Genomic DNA, 16,343 nt, shown 5'->3' on the forward strand with positions numbered 1-16,343 from the left:
ACATCTCGAGTTACCTTGCACTAATTTGATTTGCGGTTTATGAAGCCCCATAACACCCGCAACCCGATTGTGAAAGCAGATAACTCCCATCGGGCGGCGAATGTGACGACGCGGGCGTTAAAAAACGGGAGTGTTTTACTCCGGCGTTGGCGCCCGTTCCGAGACCGATTCTCCGGGCCACAGTGGGGTTAGTTACGGGTGTTGGAGCGGCCCACGCCACTCGAGCTGCCGATCCCTGTGTGAACCCGGGGGTCCGCGCCAATGCGCAGTGGCATTCGTCCCTGAGCAAACCCTGACGGGAGCCTGCGCGGAGGAAAGGAGCCCACCCGCCCCCCCCCCCCCCCACCCCCGCCCCCCCCCCCCCCCCCCCCCCCCCCCCCCCCCCCCCCGTTTACTGAGCTGAGAGGTAGGCCCGCCCGATCGGTGGGCCCCGATCGAGGGCGAGGCCACTACGGAGGCCCCCCCCACCGGGGTCGGACCAACCCTCCCCTACCCCAACGGCCGCCCTCACAACCCTTCAACACCAAGGTCCGCCGGCTCAGCGGATGTTAGAACGGCGCCGGTGGGACCCTGCCTCCGGGCCGGGAGAATCGGCGCGCCGGCCCCAGTACCGCCCATTCTCTGCTCTGCGGCGAATCGCGTTGCAGCATCGGGGCGGAGTGGTGCGATTCGTGCAGGGGGGCCGGAGAATTCCGCCCATCGTTTGTCTCTTTATTTAACATCATTTTGTTGAGAAAGGTTTGAAGGGCAGGAGGGTGGGGCAGTGTTTAGCACTGTTGCCTCACGGCACCAAGGTCCCGGGTTCGATCCCGGCTCTGGGTCACTGTCTGTGTGGAGTTTGCACATTCTCCCCGTGTCTGCGTGGGTCTCACCCCCACTACCCAAGGATGTGCAGGGTAGGTGGATTGGCCACACTAAATTGCCCCTTAATTGGAAAAAGAATCATTCAGTACCCTAAATTATTTACAAAACAGGATAAGGTTTGAAAGGTTTCCGCTCGGCCTCCTCTGCCCGGTGAATGATTTGGTGGGAAACCCCATTTTGTTTAATTCGGGAAAAGGAGGATTATAGATTGTAGAATTTACAGTGCAGAAGGAGGCCATTTGGCCCATCGAGTCTGCACCGGCTCTGTGAAAGAGCATCCTACCCAAGCCCATACCTCCACCCTATCCCCACAACCCAGTAACCCCGCCCAACACTAAGGGCAATTTTGGACACTAAGGGCAATTTATCACGGCCAATCCACCTGACCTGCACATCTTTGGACTGCGGGAGGAAACCGGAGCACCCGGAGGAAACCCACGCACACACGGGGAGGATGTGCAGACTCCGCACAGACAGTGACCCAAGCCGGGAATCGAACCTGGGACCCTGGAGCTGTGAAGCAATTATGCTAACCACTATGCTACCATGCTGATTAGGAGAGAGTGCTTCTGTCAAACATCTGGGAGTTGCACCGAGGAACGGTTCTCCTCGTGAATGGCCCCGTCAGGGATGGGTGGCATCAGCAGTGTGGCAGCAGGGCAGCCCGTGTTCCCGCCGCTGGGAAGTGATGCGAGCCGGATTTGACTAGCATCTGCCTGTGAAGGATCCCTCGTGACACTGTTCCCAGCTTGGCTGTGCGTACAGTCACACGGCTCCGGGATTGGCTGTGGACCGGGCTGTCCTCAATTCCCAGTTCCACCAATCAGAGAGTGGGGGGGTGTGGTGAATGTGATTCACACCTGATTATAATCTGTATATACATGTGTCTATATTGTAAGTGCAGTTGCACTATCTGACCACCAGGAGGAGTAGCTCTGGGAATGCTTGAGAATTGTACTGGGCTTTTCCCTTGGCTCCGCCCAGGACTCCTCCCCCTGGAGCTGCTGTATAAAGATCAGTGCCACATGGTCAGCCGGCCAGTTCACCGAAAGTTCAATGGCTAACCGGCTGGCTCTGTTGTGAGTATATTAAAACCGCTATTCTAATCCTACAAGCACGTGTCCGTAGAATTGTTGGTTCCAACAGGGGGGAGAGGGGGCGGCGAATAAAGGTAGAGGGAATAAAGAGGAAAATAGACCCAAGAAAGGGGCAGCAAGGTGGCGCAGTGGTTAGCACTGCTGCCTCACGGTGTCGATGACCCAGGTGCAAGCCCGGCCCAGGGACAGTATCCGTGTGGAGTCCATTTCTCTCTCGCCCTGTCTTTCTCTGTCTCTCTTTCCCTCTCTGTCTCTCTCTCCCTCCCCCTCTCTCTCTCTCTTCTCTCTCTCTCTCTCTCTCTCTGTCGCATCCTCAACCCATTTAGCAGTATCTCCATCCCTCCTTCACGCTGTGGGTAGCTCTACTTTGATCCTCATTGCTTTTGATACTTGTGTGTGAGAACGTGTGTTCCTTGGCAAAATGCCTCAATCGCCTGCGTGTGAGAGGGGAAGTGACGTTTTTTTCCGAACGTGTTCTGTTGGTACTTTGTAGGTTGATCCAATATTCCCTCAGACTGTCGATCACAGTACAGCAACATTTAAAAAAAAACATTTCAAGTACCCAATTCATTTTTTTCTAATGAAGGGGCAATTTAGCGTGGCCATTCCACCGAGCCTGCACATCTTTGGGTTGTGGGGGGCGAGACCCACGCAGACACGGGGAGAATGTGCAAACTCCACACGGACAGTGACCCAGGGCCGGGATCGACCCCTGTGAGGCAGCAGGGTGTTGTGCGAATGTATTCCCCCACTGACCACGTGAACTGGAGGGGACTGACCCAAGTATTAATGGTGGATGTCAAAACTTCCGTGAGAGCCTCTTGTGCATTCCTGGCTGCCACCTTACCAGCCGCGCTAACGTTCGAGGGTAAGAACCCGGCTCTGGGAAATGGTGACCCTCCGTTTCGAGTCTGCTCTGTAAGAGAGGTATTGGCTCGTCAAGAGATTGTGGTCGGCTGCAGCTTCACTGCGGGTGATGTGGTGTGGATGCTTCCCCTTCGGGGGTCACTGTTTAAAAAAATAAGAAGCTGCTTTTTTAAGATAGAGATGAGGAGAACTTTATTCTCTCGGAGAGTCGAGAACTCTTTCTCAAAAGGCAGCGGAATCTTTTGAAGGCAGAAGTGGATAGATTCTTTTTTTAATAAATAATTTTTATTGAAGTTTTTACAAAATACAAAATATAAACATCATAACTCTATTAACGTACACCCGTGGTAACACCCCGTAAACAGTGCCCCCCAGCTGCAAGAGCAACTTCAAACAAAAGGAAAAAAACAAAAAACAAAACAGAAACCAAAAGACAGAGAAAAGAGAAAAGATGAAAAAAAAAACAAGGGAGAGAGATAGCACCCTCCACAAACCCATGTGTACAGTTCTCCCTCCCCCGCCCCCATCCTTACCCCCCCCCCCACCCACCCCGGGTTGCTGCTGCTGTCGGCCTATTTCCCTACCGTTCCGCCAGGAAATCCAGGAAAGGCTGCCACCGCCTGAAAAACCCTTGTACTGATCCCCTCAGGGCAAATTTCACCCTCTCCAATTTAATGAACCCCGCCATAGCATTGATCCAGGCCTCCACGCTTGGGGGCCTCGCATCCTTCCACTGGAGCAAGATCCTCCGCCGGGCTACTAGGGACGCAAAGGCCAGGACCCTGGCCTCTATCGCCTCCTGCACTCCCGGCTCCACTGCAACCCCAAAAATTGTGAGTCCCCAGCCTGGCTCGACCCTGGATCCCACCACCCTCGACACCGTCCTTGCTACCCCCTTCCAAAACTCCCCCAACGCTGGGCACGCCCAAAACATATGGGCGTGGTTCGCTGGGCTCCCCGAGCACCTAGCACACCTGTCCTCTCCCCCGAAAAATCCTACTCATCCTCGTCCCGGTCATGTGGGCCCTATGTAGCACCTTGAACTGTATGAGGCTAAGCCTCGCACAGGAAGAGGAGGAATTCACTCTCTCCAGGGCATCCGCCCATGTCCCCTCCTCAATCTCCTCACCCAGCTCCTCTTCCCATTTACCCTTCAGTTCCTCCACCGAGGCCTCATCTACCTCCTGCATTACGGTATATGTCCGAGATCCTCCCTCCTCCAACCCACACCCCCGAGAGCACCCTATCCCGCACCCCTCGTGGGGGCAGCAAGGGGAACCCCTCCACCTGCTGCCTGGCAAACGCCCTCACCTGGATGTACCTAAACATGTTCCCCGGGGGGAGCCCAGACTTCCCCTCTAACTCCCCCAAGCTCGCGAATCTCCCCTCCACAAACAGGTCCCTCAACCTCCTAACCCCTGCCCTGTGCCAGCTCCGGAATCCGCCATCAATGCTCCCTGGGACGAACCGATGGTTCCCCCGTATCAGGGCCTCCATCGAGCCCCCCACTTCTCCTCTGTGCCGTCTCCATTGCCCCCAAATTTTGAGGGTAGCCGCCACCACCGGGCTCGTGGTATACCTCGTTGGAGGGAGCGGCAACGGCGACGTTACTAGCGCTTCCAGGCTCGTGCCCACACAAGACGCCGCCTCCATCCTCTTCCACGCTGCCCCCTCCTCGCCCATTACCCACTTACGCACCATCGCTGCGTTGGCCGCCCAGTAGTACCCACAGAGGTTGGGCAACGCCAGACCCCCCCTATCCCTGCCTCGTTCCAGGAACACTCTTCGAACCCTTGGAGTCCCATGTGCCCACACAAATCCCGTGATATTGCTGTTGACCCTCCTGAAAAAGGCCTTCGGGATAAGGACGGGGAGGCACTGGAACAGGAACAAAAATCTCGGGAGCACCGTCATCTTGACGGACTGCACCCTCCCCGCCAGTGACAGCGGTAACATATCCCACCTCTTAAACTCCTCCTCCATCTGCTCCACCAACCTTGTGAGGTTGAGCTTGTGCAGGGCCCCCCAACTCCCAGCCACCTGGACCCCTAGGTACCTGAAGCTCTTCCCTGCCTGCTTCAGTGGGAGCCTACCAATCCCCTCCTCTTGATCCCCCGGATGCACCACAAACACCTCGCTCTTGCCCAGGTTCAGCTTATACCCCGAGAAACCCCCGAATTCCCCAAGGATCCTCATCACCTCCGGCATCCCTCCTCACCGGGTCCGCCACATACAGCAGCAGGTCGTCCGCGTACAGTGACACTGGCTCCTCCCACCCGATGCTCCTCCAGTTCCCTGACTCCCTCAATGCCATGGCCAGGGGCTCAATTGCGAGCACGAAGAGCAAGGGGGACAGGGTGCACCCCTGTCTCGTCCCCCGATGCAGCCGAAAGTACTCCTCCTCCTATTCGTGGCTACACTTGCCATCGGGGCCTCGTAGAGCAGCCTCACCCACCGAATAAACCCCTCCCCAAACCCAAACCTCTCCAACACCTCCCACAAGTACTCCCACTCCACCCTATCGAAGGCCTTCTCCCGCGTCCAACACCACCACTATCTCCACCTCCCCTTCCACCGCCGGCATCATAATGACATTGAGGAGTCTTCGCACATTTGTGTTCAGCTGCCTTCCCTTCACAAACCCCGTCTGGTCCTCATGTATGACCCCCGGCACACAATCCTCTATTCTAGTGGCCAGGATCTTTGCCAGCAGCTTAGCATCGGCGTTTAGCAGCGAAATCGGCCTATATGATCCACACTGCAGAGGGTCCTTGTCCCGCTTCAGGATCAAGGAAATCAGCGCCCGCGACATAGTTGGGGGCAAAGCCCCCCCCACCCCCCCTCCCATGCCTCATTAAAGGTCCGGACCAACAGGGGGCCCAACAGGTCCAAATACTTTTTATAGAATTCCGCTGGAAACCCGTCCGGTCTCGGCGCCTTCCCCGACTGCATGCTCCCTATCCCTTTGACAACCTCCTCCAACTCGATTGGTGCCCCTAGTCCCTCCACCCGCTCCTCTTCCACCCTCGGGAAACGCAACCTGTCCAGGAAGTGCCCCATTCCACCCCCCTCCACCGGAGGCTCAGAGCGGTACAGTTCCCCATAAAAGTCCCTGAAGACCCCATTGACCTCTACCCTCCTCCGCACCACCTTCCCAGCGCTATCCCTCACTCCCCAATCTCCCTGGCCGCGTCTCGCTTCCGGAGCTGGTGCGCCAGCATCCTGCTCACCTTCACCCCGTGTTCATACACCGCCCCCTGTGCTTTCCTCCACTGGGCTTCCGCCTTTCTGGTCGTCAGTAGATCAAATCTGGCCTGAAGGCTACGCCTCTCCCCCAGCAATCCCTCCTCTGGGGCCTCCACATATCTCCTATCCACCTGCACCATCTCCCCTATCAGTCTCTCCCTCTCCCTCTGCTCCCCCCCTCTCCCTATGGGTTCGGATGGAGATCAATTCCCCCCTCATCACCGCCTTCAATGCCTCCCAGACCGTCCGTCCCCCCCCCCCGAACCTCCCCGTTATCATTGGCCTCGAGGTATCTCTCAATACACCCCCGGACCCTCCCGGCCACCTCCTCCTCTGCCAGCAACCCCACCTCCATGCGCCAGAGCGGATGTTGGTCCCTCTCCTCCCCCAGCCCGAGGTCCATCCAGTGCGGGGCATGATCCAAAATGGCAATAGCGGAGTATTCCACTTCCTCCACCCTCGACACCAGCCCCCTGCTCAGGACAAAAAAGTCAATCCTCGAGTAGGCCTTATGTACATGGGAGAAAAACGAGTATTCCCTGGCCCTTGGCCTCTCAAACCTCCAAGGGTCCACCCCCCCATCTGGTCCATAAATCCCCTCAGCACCTTAGCCGCCGCCGACCTCCTACCCGTCCGGGACTTGGATCGATCCAATGGGGGATCCAGCACAGTGTTAAAGTCTCCCCCCACCTCCAGGTCCGGAATGCGGCCCAGCATACGCCGCATGAACCCTGCATCGTCCCAATTTGGGGCATAAACATTCACCAACTACCCGCTCCCCCTGCAGCTTGCCACTCACCATCACGTACCTCCCGCCACTGTCAGCCACCACCTTCAACGCCTCAAACGACACCTTCTTCCCCACCAGGATCGCCACCCCCTTACTCTTCTCGTCCAGCCCTGAGTGGAATACCTGGCCCACCCACCCCTTTCTCAGCCGGACCTGGTCCACCACTCTCAGGTGTGTCTCCTGGAGCATGGCCACATCCGCCTTCAGTCCCTTCAGGTGCACAACTACTCGGGCCCTTTTGATCGGCCCGTTCAGCCCCCTCACATTCCAGGTTATCAGCCGGATCCGAGGGCTCCCTGCCCCCTTCCCCTGCCGATTAGCCATACCCCATCCCTTGCCCACCCCCGGCCAGCGTCCCACGCTCTGCCAGTTTCCCACGGCGGCACCTCCCCCCCCCCCCCCCTCCAGCACCCCCTGCGTCCTCCAGCTCCTTCCTGACCGTTTCAGCACAACCCGGTAACCCCCCCCCCCCTCCTCCCCCCCCCCCCCCCCCCCCCCAGGCTAGGACCCCTCCTAGCCACCCCCCCCCCCCCTCTACAGCACTCCCGTGAGCCAGCTATCTTCTGCTGACCCCGGCGGCTCCTGCCCTACTTTCGGCTCCTCCTAACGTGGGACTGCCCCTCCTCCATTGTGCCCATCAACCAGTCCACCCTCCCCTGCTCCTGCGCGGGAAAAGAAAACCCCTCCCCCTCCCTCTCCCAGCATGGGGACCCCGCAGAAAGCCCGCGCTTTCGCCCTGCCGGGCCCCGCCTCCTCCAGGGTCACTCCCATTGTCAGTCCCCCCCACCAGCTCCCCAAACACCCCGTTTACCCCTCAGTCCAAACCCGTCCACCCAACTCCTGCTAGAAAACCCATAAAGAAAACACCCGTACGGCATCACCCCACCCACCCTACGGCCACCCCACATCATATCCTAAACCCCGCAGATACACATACAGTATAAATAAATACAGTATTCCACAGCATCCCCCATCCGGGGGACCCTCAGTTTGTGCCCAGTTTCTCGGCTTGCACGAAGGCCCACGCCTCCTCCGGGGAATCAAAATAGTGGTGCCGATCCTGGTAGGTGACCCACAGACGCGCCGGCTGCAGCATTCCAAACTTCACCTTCCGTCTGTGGAGCACCGCCTTCGTCCGGTTAAACCCGGCCCTCCGCCTCGCCACCTCCGCACTCCAGTCCTGGAAGATCCGCACCTCCGTGTTCTCCCATTTGCTGCTCCGCTCCTTCTTGGCCCACCGGAGCACACACTCACGATCCACAAACCGGTGGAACCTTACCAACACCGCCCGCGGCGGCTCGTTCGGCTTGGGCCTCCTAGCCAGAATTCTGTGGGCCTCCTCCAACTCCAGGGGCCCCTGGAAGGACCCAGCCCCCATCAGCGTGTTCAGCATCATCACCACATAGGCCTCTAGGTCCGACCCCTCCAGCCCTTCCGTGAGGCCCAGGATCCGTAAATTCTTCCTCCTCGACCGGTTATCCAACTCCTCGACCCGCTCCTGCCATCTTTTATGGAGCGCCTCGTGCATCTCCACCTTCCCCACCGCGGCCACGACCTCGTCCTCCCTCTCGGCAGCCTGCTGCTGCAGCTCCCGGATCGCAGCCCCCTGGGCTGTCTGGGTCTCCATCAGTTCCCTGTTGGTTACCTTGATGGACTCCAGCAGCTCCACTTTCAGATCCTGGAAGCAGCGCAGCAGAGTCGTCTGCTGCTCCTGGACCCACTTCTTCAGTTCTTCAAAACTTTCGCCGGCCGCCATTTTGTCCTTCGGGTCCCGATTTTTTTTCAAGAGTTTTTCCTCCTGATTCTCTCCCTGCTCCGCACCTGGTCTGCACCATGGGACCTCTGGGGCGACTCCTGGCCTCTTTCCCCCGTCGGGATTTGCCTCTTAAGCTCCGTTGGCCTTTAAAAAAGCCCCGAAGTCCGTTTTATCCGGGAGCCTCCGAACGTGCGGCTCAGCTGGTCATTGCCGCTACCGGAAGTCAGAAGTGGATAGATTCTTGATTAACAAGGTCAAAGGTCATTGGGGGCAGGCAGCAATTTAGGGTGACGGTTACAATCGGATCATCCAATGAACGGCGGAGCAGGTTCGACGGCCTACTCCCATTGGGTGTACGTCAGCGTGCAGTTCTGGCAACTGAAGAGGTTCACGAAAATAGTTTGGAGCCCTTAACTGTGGGTGGCTCCACAGCGCGTTGCACCTCCCCGAGATTCCTCACACGGAATCAACCTCCTCGATTCCACTTTCCCAGCCTCTCCTCCTACCCCTAGGTAGAGTGCTCTTTCAGAGCATCGGTGCAGACTCGATGGGCCGAATGGCCTCCCTCTGCACTGTCGGGATTCCTATGGATTCCGAGAAGATTCACTGGGGTGATTGCTGGGATGAAGGGGTCCGTCTTATGAGGAATGACTGAGCCAGGTTGTGCATTTAGAAGAACGAGAGGGGATCTGATTGAAACCCTGAAGAAGAGGCTATGACAGAGTGGATGCTGGGAGGGTGTTTCCCCTTCAGAACTGAATCTAGAACGTGGGGGTGTGTGGGGAAAGTCTCCGAATAAGAAGGCTCCCATTTAAGATGCAGATGAGGACATTGTTTTTCTCTGAGGCTTGTGACCTGGCAGAACTCTCTTCCATCAGAAAGCAGTGGAGCCTGGCTCATTCTGGGCAGCAAGGTAGCACAGTGGTTAGCACTGTGGCTTCACAGCACCAGGGTCCTAGGTTCGATTCCTCGCTGGGTCACTGTCTGTGCGGAGTCTGCACGTTCTCCCAGTGTCTGCGTGGGTTTCCTCCGGGTGCTCTGGTTTCTTCCCACGGTCCAAAGACGTGCAGGTTAAGTGGATTGGCCGTGATAAATTGCCTCTTCGTGTCCAAAAAGGTTTAGAGGGGTTATTGGGATAGGGTGGAAGTGAGGGCTTAAATGGGTCTGTGCAGATTCGATGGGCTGAATGGCCTCCTTCTGCACTGTATGTTCTATAACCTTCTCTCTGAGGTGGCGAGACCTTAGAACACTTTACTTCAAAAGACGATGGAAGCACTCTCTTTAAGGCAGAGCTGGATAGATTCTTGATTAACAAGATCCTGTCAGGGGGGAATGTTAAATTGAGACCACAGTCAGGTCGGCCATGAGTGGGACAGAAGGCTGGAGGGGCCGAGTGGTCTACCCTTGATCCTATTGCTTATGATCTTATGAATTTCCCTGGCTGGACGTTCCTGACTTGTGGATGTCCCAACGAATGAGGGAGTGGTCACGTGACCTTGGAAAACCGTCCCCTGCCCCTGACTCCTGTGTCTTCTGTCTGCAGGTGGACAAATACCTCTACCACATGCGGCTATCGGACGAAGCTCTGCACGACATTTCCAACCGCTTCCTGATCGAGATGGAGCAGGGCCTCCGGAAAGATACCAACCCCACCTCGTCCCTCAAGATGCTGCCCACGTTCGTCCGGTCGACTCCCGACGGAACAGGTAAGGGGGATTGTTTTTGGAGACGGGTGTGAGCGGGTCCCTTCATTGCCCAATCCACTCCTGCTCCAGGCCCGAATTACTGTGGCCCTGTGTCGTCCAGCACTGTCATGGTGCCCTTGAATGTTGGCGATTCGAGAAAAATATCGCTGGCGGTTTTCACCCTGCACTCAAGCTCTTGGGCAATGGATGACTGAGTGTTTGAAGAGCGAAACAAAATGGTTTAGTGGCAGCAGTTGCTTAAAATGGACGTTGCTGTGCTTCGAGCTCGGTGGCAGGATATATTATGAGGACAGTGGGAGCTCGGCCTTCTTAAATAGAGGCGGTGAGTACAAAAGCCTGGAAGTTAGGCCGAACCTTTTACAAAGCTCTGATTAGGCCCCAGCTAGGGTACTGTGTCCAGTTCTCGTCGCCACACTTTAGGAAGGATGTGAGGGCCTTCGCGAGGATGCGGAGGGCGATTTACCAGAGCGGGGGATGAGGGGGATTTTAGCTCCAAGGTGAGGTTGTGGAAGCTGGAGTTGGTCTCCTTGAAGCGAAAGAGGTTGAGGGGGAGATTTGATGGAGGTGCATAAGATTGGGGCAAGTTTAAATAGGCTGGACTAGGAAAGGCTGTTCCCATTAGCTGATGGGGCTGGGAGTTGGGGGAGTTGGTGGAGGGGAGGGGGGGGGGGGCACAGATTTCAGATTGTAATCAATCATTTATTAATTTCTAAAACTGGAGGGGAAGATGGTGATGTCACCAAACGAGCACTCCAGAGTCTCTGGGGACATAGGTTCAAGGCCTACCATGGTTGCTGGCGCAATTTGAATTTGAGGATGGCACGGTGCGACAGTGGTCAGCACTGCTGCCTCACAACGCCAGGTTCAATACTAGCCTCTGCCGGGAGTTTGCATGTTCTTGTATTTGCTTCTCTTGCACTGAAATGGGGGGGAGGAATTAGATGGGGGAACAAATTAGATAATCACCGCACTGGAGCCTGTAGCAGCGCACACGGGAGCGATTGGGGGGAGGGGGGGTGGCCACGCTAAATTCCTGTACTGTCTGAGGTAATTCATGAAGGCCCCGCCATCTGGAATTTGCCCCTCCCCTGAGGTATGGTGATCCTGCGCTTCTGTCAATAACATAGTTGCTTCCACTAAAACCCAGCTTGGGCCAGTTGGGGAGCCTTGGGAGATGCACATCACACAGATGGCTGCAGTTGCTATGACGACACCTTCTTGTTGTTCGCAAGGTAGCTTCCTGTTTCCCTCAGGGCCCCGTCAGTTAGGGAAGCGCGACAAGCACGGGGCAATGAGGGACACGGTAAACTGTCTGGCCCACCAGCCTGGCCTCCCATCAATAAGCACCTCCCTTCTTCCTGCCTCAGAGATCCTGACACCGCTCCTGGTTTCGCTGGGCCAGGCCCTCATTTAGGGCTGATCCCTTTAATCGGTTGGCTTGTTAGCCGCTTCCCCGGGGCAGCTAACAGTCAACCCCATTCGCTGTGAGGTCTGGAGTCACGTGTAGGCCAGACCGGGTAAGGACGGCAGATTTCCTTTACTGAAAGGATATGAGTGAACCCCATGGGTTCTTAGAGACTCAACGATAGTTGTCATGGCAACCCATTACCGCGATGAGCGACAATTCCAGATTTATTCATTGCAAACACACAAATCAGCAAAGGTAGGCCTTTCGGCCCACTCGAGCCTGCCTTGCCATTCAGCACGATCGTGGCTGAGCTGTTTGTGTTACGGGTTCCTGCATTCCCAATCTATTTCTCCCCCCCCCCCCCGATGACCTGAGATTCTGATCGGGCAGAGGGATCAATCTATCTCTGCCACACAAATGCTCCGTGACCCCGCTTCCTCCGCCTTCCGAGGAAGAGAGTTCCAAAGCCGCACAGCCCTCTCGTAGCTCCAGGGTCCCGGGTTCGATTCCCGGCTTGGGTCACTGTCTGTGCGGAGTCTGCACGCTCTCCCCGTGTCTGCGTGGGTTTCCTCCGGGTGCTCCGGTTTCCTCCCACAGTCCAAAGATGTACAGGTTCGGTGGATTGGCCATGATAAATTGCCCTTAGTGTCCAAAAAGGTGAGGTGGGGTTACTGGGATAGGGTGAGCGTGTGGGCCTAGGTAGGGTGCTCTTTCACAGGGTCAGGGCAGACTCGATGGGCCGAATGGCCTCCTTCTGCAATGTAAGGAATCTATGATTCTGTTTGTGAGTGTCAGCTCTGGACATCCATCTTGCCAATACTGTTCAGCATCTTCTATACATCAATCCATTAAGTTATATATCCAGCCACTGTACGTGCGTTTAGAGGGTAGGGGTGTACGAGGTGCGGGACAAAGGAGAGGTGGGCAGCAGCTCGGGCCGGGGGGCAGGGGGGGGCAAGGATGACATAGGCGTGATCACAACCTGAGGGTTCGCTGTGTTTAATCTCTGAAATGACCTCTGACACTCCTCGATGTCTGACATTCCTACGAGCCGTGGAGGGGTTGCAGTTGTGAACATTGTGTTCCCAAACATGAATTCTAAACCCTAACAAAGCAGCCAACGCATTGCACAGATCATTGCAATATTGACGAGGCACCAAGGGAGATTGCGAATTGTTTTGTCTCTTGCGTCCTCTGTATCATCAAACATTGTGTTTTGAAAGTAAACTCCGCCTTCAAGCTTCGTGTCTGTGCGGTGAATGTGTTCAAGTCTTGTCCTGCAAGATTCCAAACAAAAAATCGCACCTTGGGATAGTTTGCAAAGTGGTAACCGACCCAACCCTGAATCATCAGCAAACTGATGGAAGGTATCGTCGACAGTGCTATCGAGCGGCACTTACTCAGCAATAACCTGCTCACGGACGCTCGGTTTGGATTCCGCCAGGGTCACTCAGCTCCTGACCTCATTCCAGCCTTGGCTCAAACATGGGCAGCACGGTAGCATGGTGGTTAGCATAAATGCTTCACAGCTCCAGGATCCCAGGTTCGATTCCCGGCTGGGTCACTGTCTGTGCGGAGTCTGCACGTCCTCCCCGTGTGTGCGTGGGTTTCCTCCGGGTGCTCCGGTTTCCTCCCACAGTCCAAAGATGTGCGGGTTAGGTGGATTGGCCATGCTAAATTGCCCGTAGTGTCCTAAAAAGTAAGGGGGAGGGGGGGGGGGGGGGTTGTTGGGTTACGGGTATAGGGTGGATACCTGGGTTTGAGTAGAGTGATCATTGCTCGGCACAACATCGAGGGCCGAAGGGCCTGTTCTGTGCTGTACTGTTCTATGTTCTATGTTCTATGGGCTGAATGAGGAGGTGAGGTCAGAGTGACTGCCCTTTGACATAGTGGCCGCATTTGACCGAGTGCGGCATCAAGGAGCCCGGGCTAAACTGGAGTCAATGGGAATCAGGGAGAACTCTCCGCTGGCTGGAGTCATTCCCGGCACAAAGGAAGATGGTTGTGGTGGTTGGAGGTCAATCATCTCAGCTCCAGGACATCACTGCAGGAGTTCCTCAGGGTAGGGTCCTAGGCCCCAACCATCTTTAGCTGCTTCATCAATGACCGTCCCTCCATCATAAGGTCAGAAGTGGGGATGTTCGCTGATGACTGCACAATGTTCAGCATCATTCGCGACTCCTCAGATGCTGAAGCAGTCCATGTCCAAATGCAGCAAGACCTGGACAATATCCAGGCTTGGGGCTGACAAGTGGTTAGTTACATTCGCGCCACAGAAGTGCCAGGCGATGACCAGCATCAGCAAGCGGGAACATAACGGTGCTGGTTACAGTTCCAGCTGATGTATCGGGGCATGTTCCTCGTGAAAGGCAGTCCCTGCAGAGTGCAGTGGGCACGATCCCCACAGGGTGGTGCTGGGGTGGGGTTTCTGTGGAACACCGTGTTTTATCCCGAATCCAAGCCCTGCATTAACGCCCATTCCAGCCATGTCAATTGGGTTTGGTTGTATTTGCCACCTGCCGTGGGTTGGCCCCAGTCTGCTGGAATGTGCGTTGGACAGCAATGCCTTTGTGTGAGTGTGTCCCTGTGGTTAGCCGTGTGTCATTGTCCCAGATCTCCCCGACGCAGCACATTTGCTCTGTGCAGCGGCCGCACTGCTGAAGGAGCAGTTCTGCACCCGAGGCCCTCCCTCGATGCTGGCACGGAGCTTGCATCAACTGGCAGCTGAGCTGCCAATGGACCAGGCAGAGGGGTGCCACGGGGCACAAGCCAGCTCGCCAGAGGCAGGAGCTTCAACCCGAGAGTGTTTCAATTGGCGAACAGGATGTTGATATTGCAACATCAGCTTTTAATCTGCCTCTGAATTTACTCTTTGTAAACGCCCCTGACCTCTTATCCGTTGCTGTGTTACTCTTGAAAGTTGTTGCGCATTTGCTCGCTGATAGATGTAAAAGCTATTTCCTTTCACTCAAAGATAAGAGGCCTGATAAATTGTGCAAACTAATAGTATCCTCTTTATTGGCTTTGCATTGAGCGGTTTGTCAGAATCCAGCTCTCCAGATTGCGGCAGGAGTGTTTGAATATCCGGCGGGACGGTGGCGCAGTGGTTAGCACTGTTGCCTCACTGCGCCGGGGTCCCGGGTTCGACCCCGGCCCCGGGTCACTGTCCGTGTGGAGTTTGCACATTCATCCCGTGTCTGCGTGGGTCTCACCCCCACAGCCCACAAAGATGTGCGGGGTAGGTGGATTGAACATAGAACATAGAACAGTATAGCACAGAACAGGCCCTTCGGCCCTCGATGTTGTGCCGAGCAATGATTACCCTACTCAAACCCACGTATCCACCCTATACCTGTAACCCAACAACCCCCCCGTAACCTTACTTTTTAGGACACAACGGGCAATTTATCATGGCCAATCCACCTAACCCGCACATCTTTGGACTGTGGGAGGAAACCGGAGCACCCGGAGGAAACCCACGCACACACTGGGAGGACGTGCAGACTCCACACAGACAGTGACCCAAGCCGGGAATCGAACCTGGGATCCTGGAGCTATGAAGCATTTATGCTAACCACCATGCTACCGTGCTGGCCATGCTAAATTGCCCCTGAATTGGAAAAATTTAAATCAATCTTTTAAAAAATGAGTTTCTGCCTCGTTCGCCTACCCTGTCGGGGCAGTGAGCTCCAGACTCCCACAAACCTCTGCAAGAATTGTTCCTCATTTTCATTCTAATCTTTCCACCAATCTCTTCAAACCCACCCTTGTGAATCTACGCTCAAAGATCCTTTATTATTCTCCTCCGGACTTTCGTCGACGGTCGAGTGAGCGCGAGGCCGATTAGACGCTGGTCTAAAAATGACAGCTGAGACTTTGATGTAAACCTTTACGTTCCTGAGCACGTTTGTTAGGGAATGCTTAAAGGCCGGTATCGATGTGTCGCAAACGGCCTGCGCAAAGTAACATTTCAGAAACAGGCAAAACCTGCTAGTCAGGCTGAAGCCTGGCCACTTTCGACTTGAGTCTATGTTCCCTTATTCTGCTAACAACCTGTCCCTTGACACAAAGTGAACTGAGTGGCGAGATTCATAGAATTCCGCAAGTGCGGAAGGAGGCCATTTGGCCCATCGGGTCTGCACCGACCCTCTGAAAGAACACCCGAGGTAGGCCCATTCCTGCTCTGCCCTGTCCCCGCAACGCTGCCTAATTGGCACAGCTTTGGACTGGAGTTTGCAGGTTGAATGTGTCGACCTGCCAATCCTTCAAACACGCCAATTACTGGCGGTTAGGGTGAGAGGGACACCTAGTCAGCTGTGTTGCTATGGAGTGGAGCCCCTCCAGCTATAAGCCCCCCCGGGCGACGGACGAGCAAATAGGGTGCCTGCCATAGGAATCGCTAGGCCCGGTTCCGTTTCTCCGTCTCTGAGCTGGCAGGCAGGGTGAGTTTAGACAGGCAGCAGGATGGTACCAAGGGACATGGGCAGACTAAATGCGAGTCCAGTGGATAGAATTCAACGTGGAGAGTTCAAACTCGAAGAGCGGAAAAAATGGGTGTCTTATCGGAGGGGGAAATGGGCAGGGGTTTCACAAAGGGCTGGAAATTAAG

The 16,343-nt window shown here is 55.8% G+C and overlaps 1 protein-coding gene across 1 annotated transcript in view; it reads left to right on the forward strand.

The window, feature by feature from the left end:
* The window catches only part of hk2 (hexokinase 2), a 70,482-nt gene that overhangs the window by 16,961 nt on the left and 37,178 nt on the right, over positions 1-16,343 (forward strand). The window contains exon 2 of the mRNA XM_038785270.1: positions 10,164-10,326. Coding sequence (XP_038641198.1) covers positions 10,164-10,326 — 163 coding nt within the window. The remainder of the gene's footprint in view (positions 1-10,163; positions 10,327-16,343) is intronic.

This window comes from Scyliorhinus canicula, chromosome 26 (assembly GCF_902713615.1).
Source record: "Scyliorhinus canicula chromosome 26, sScyCan1.1, whole genome shotgun sequence".
Taxonomy (NCBI): domain Eukaryota; kingdom Metazoa; phylum Chordata; class Chondrichthyes; order Carcharhiniformes; family Scyliorhinidae; genus Scyliorhinus; species Scyliorhinus canicula.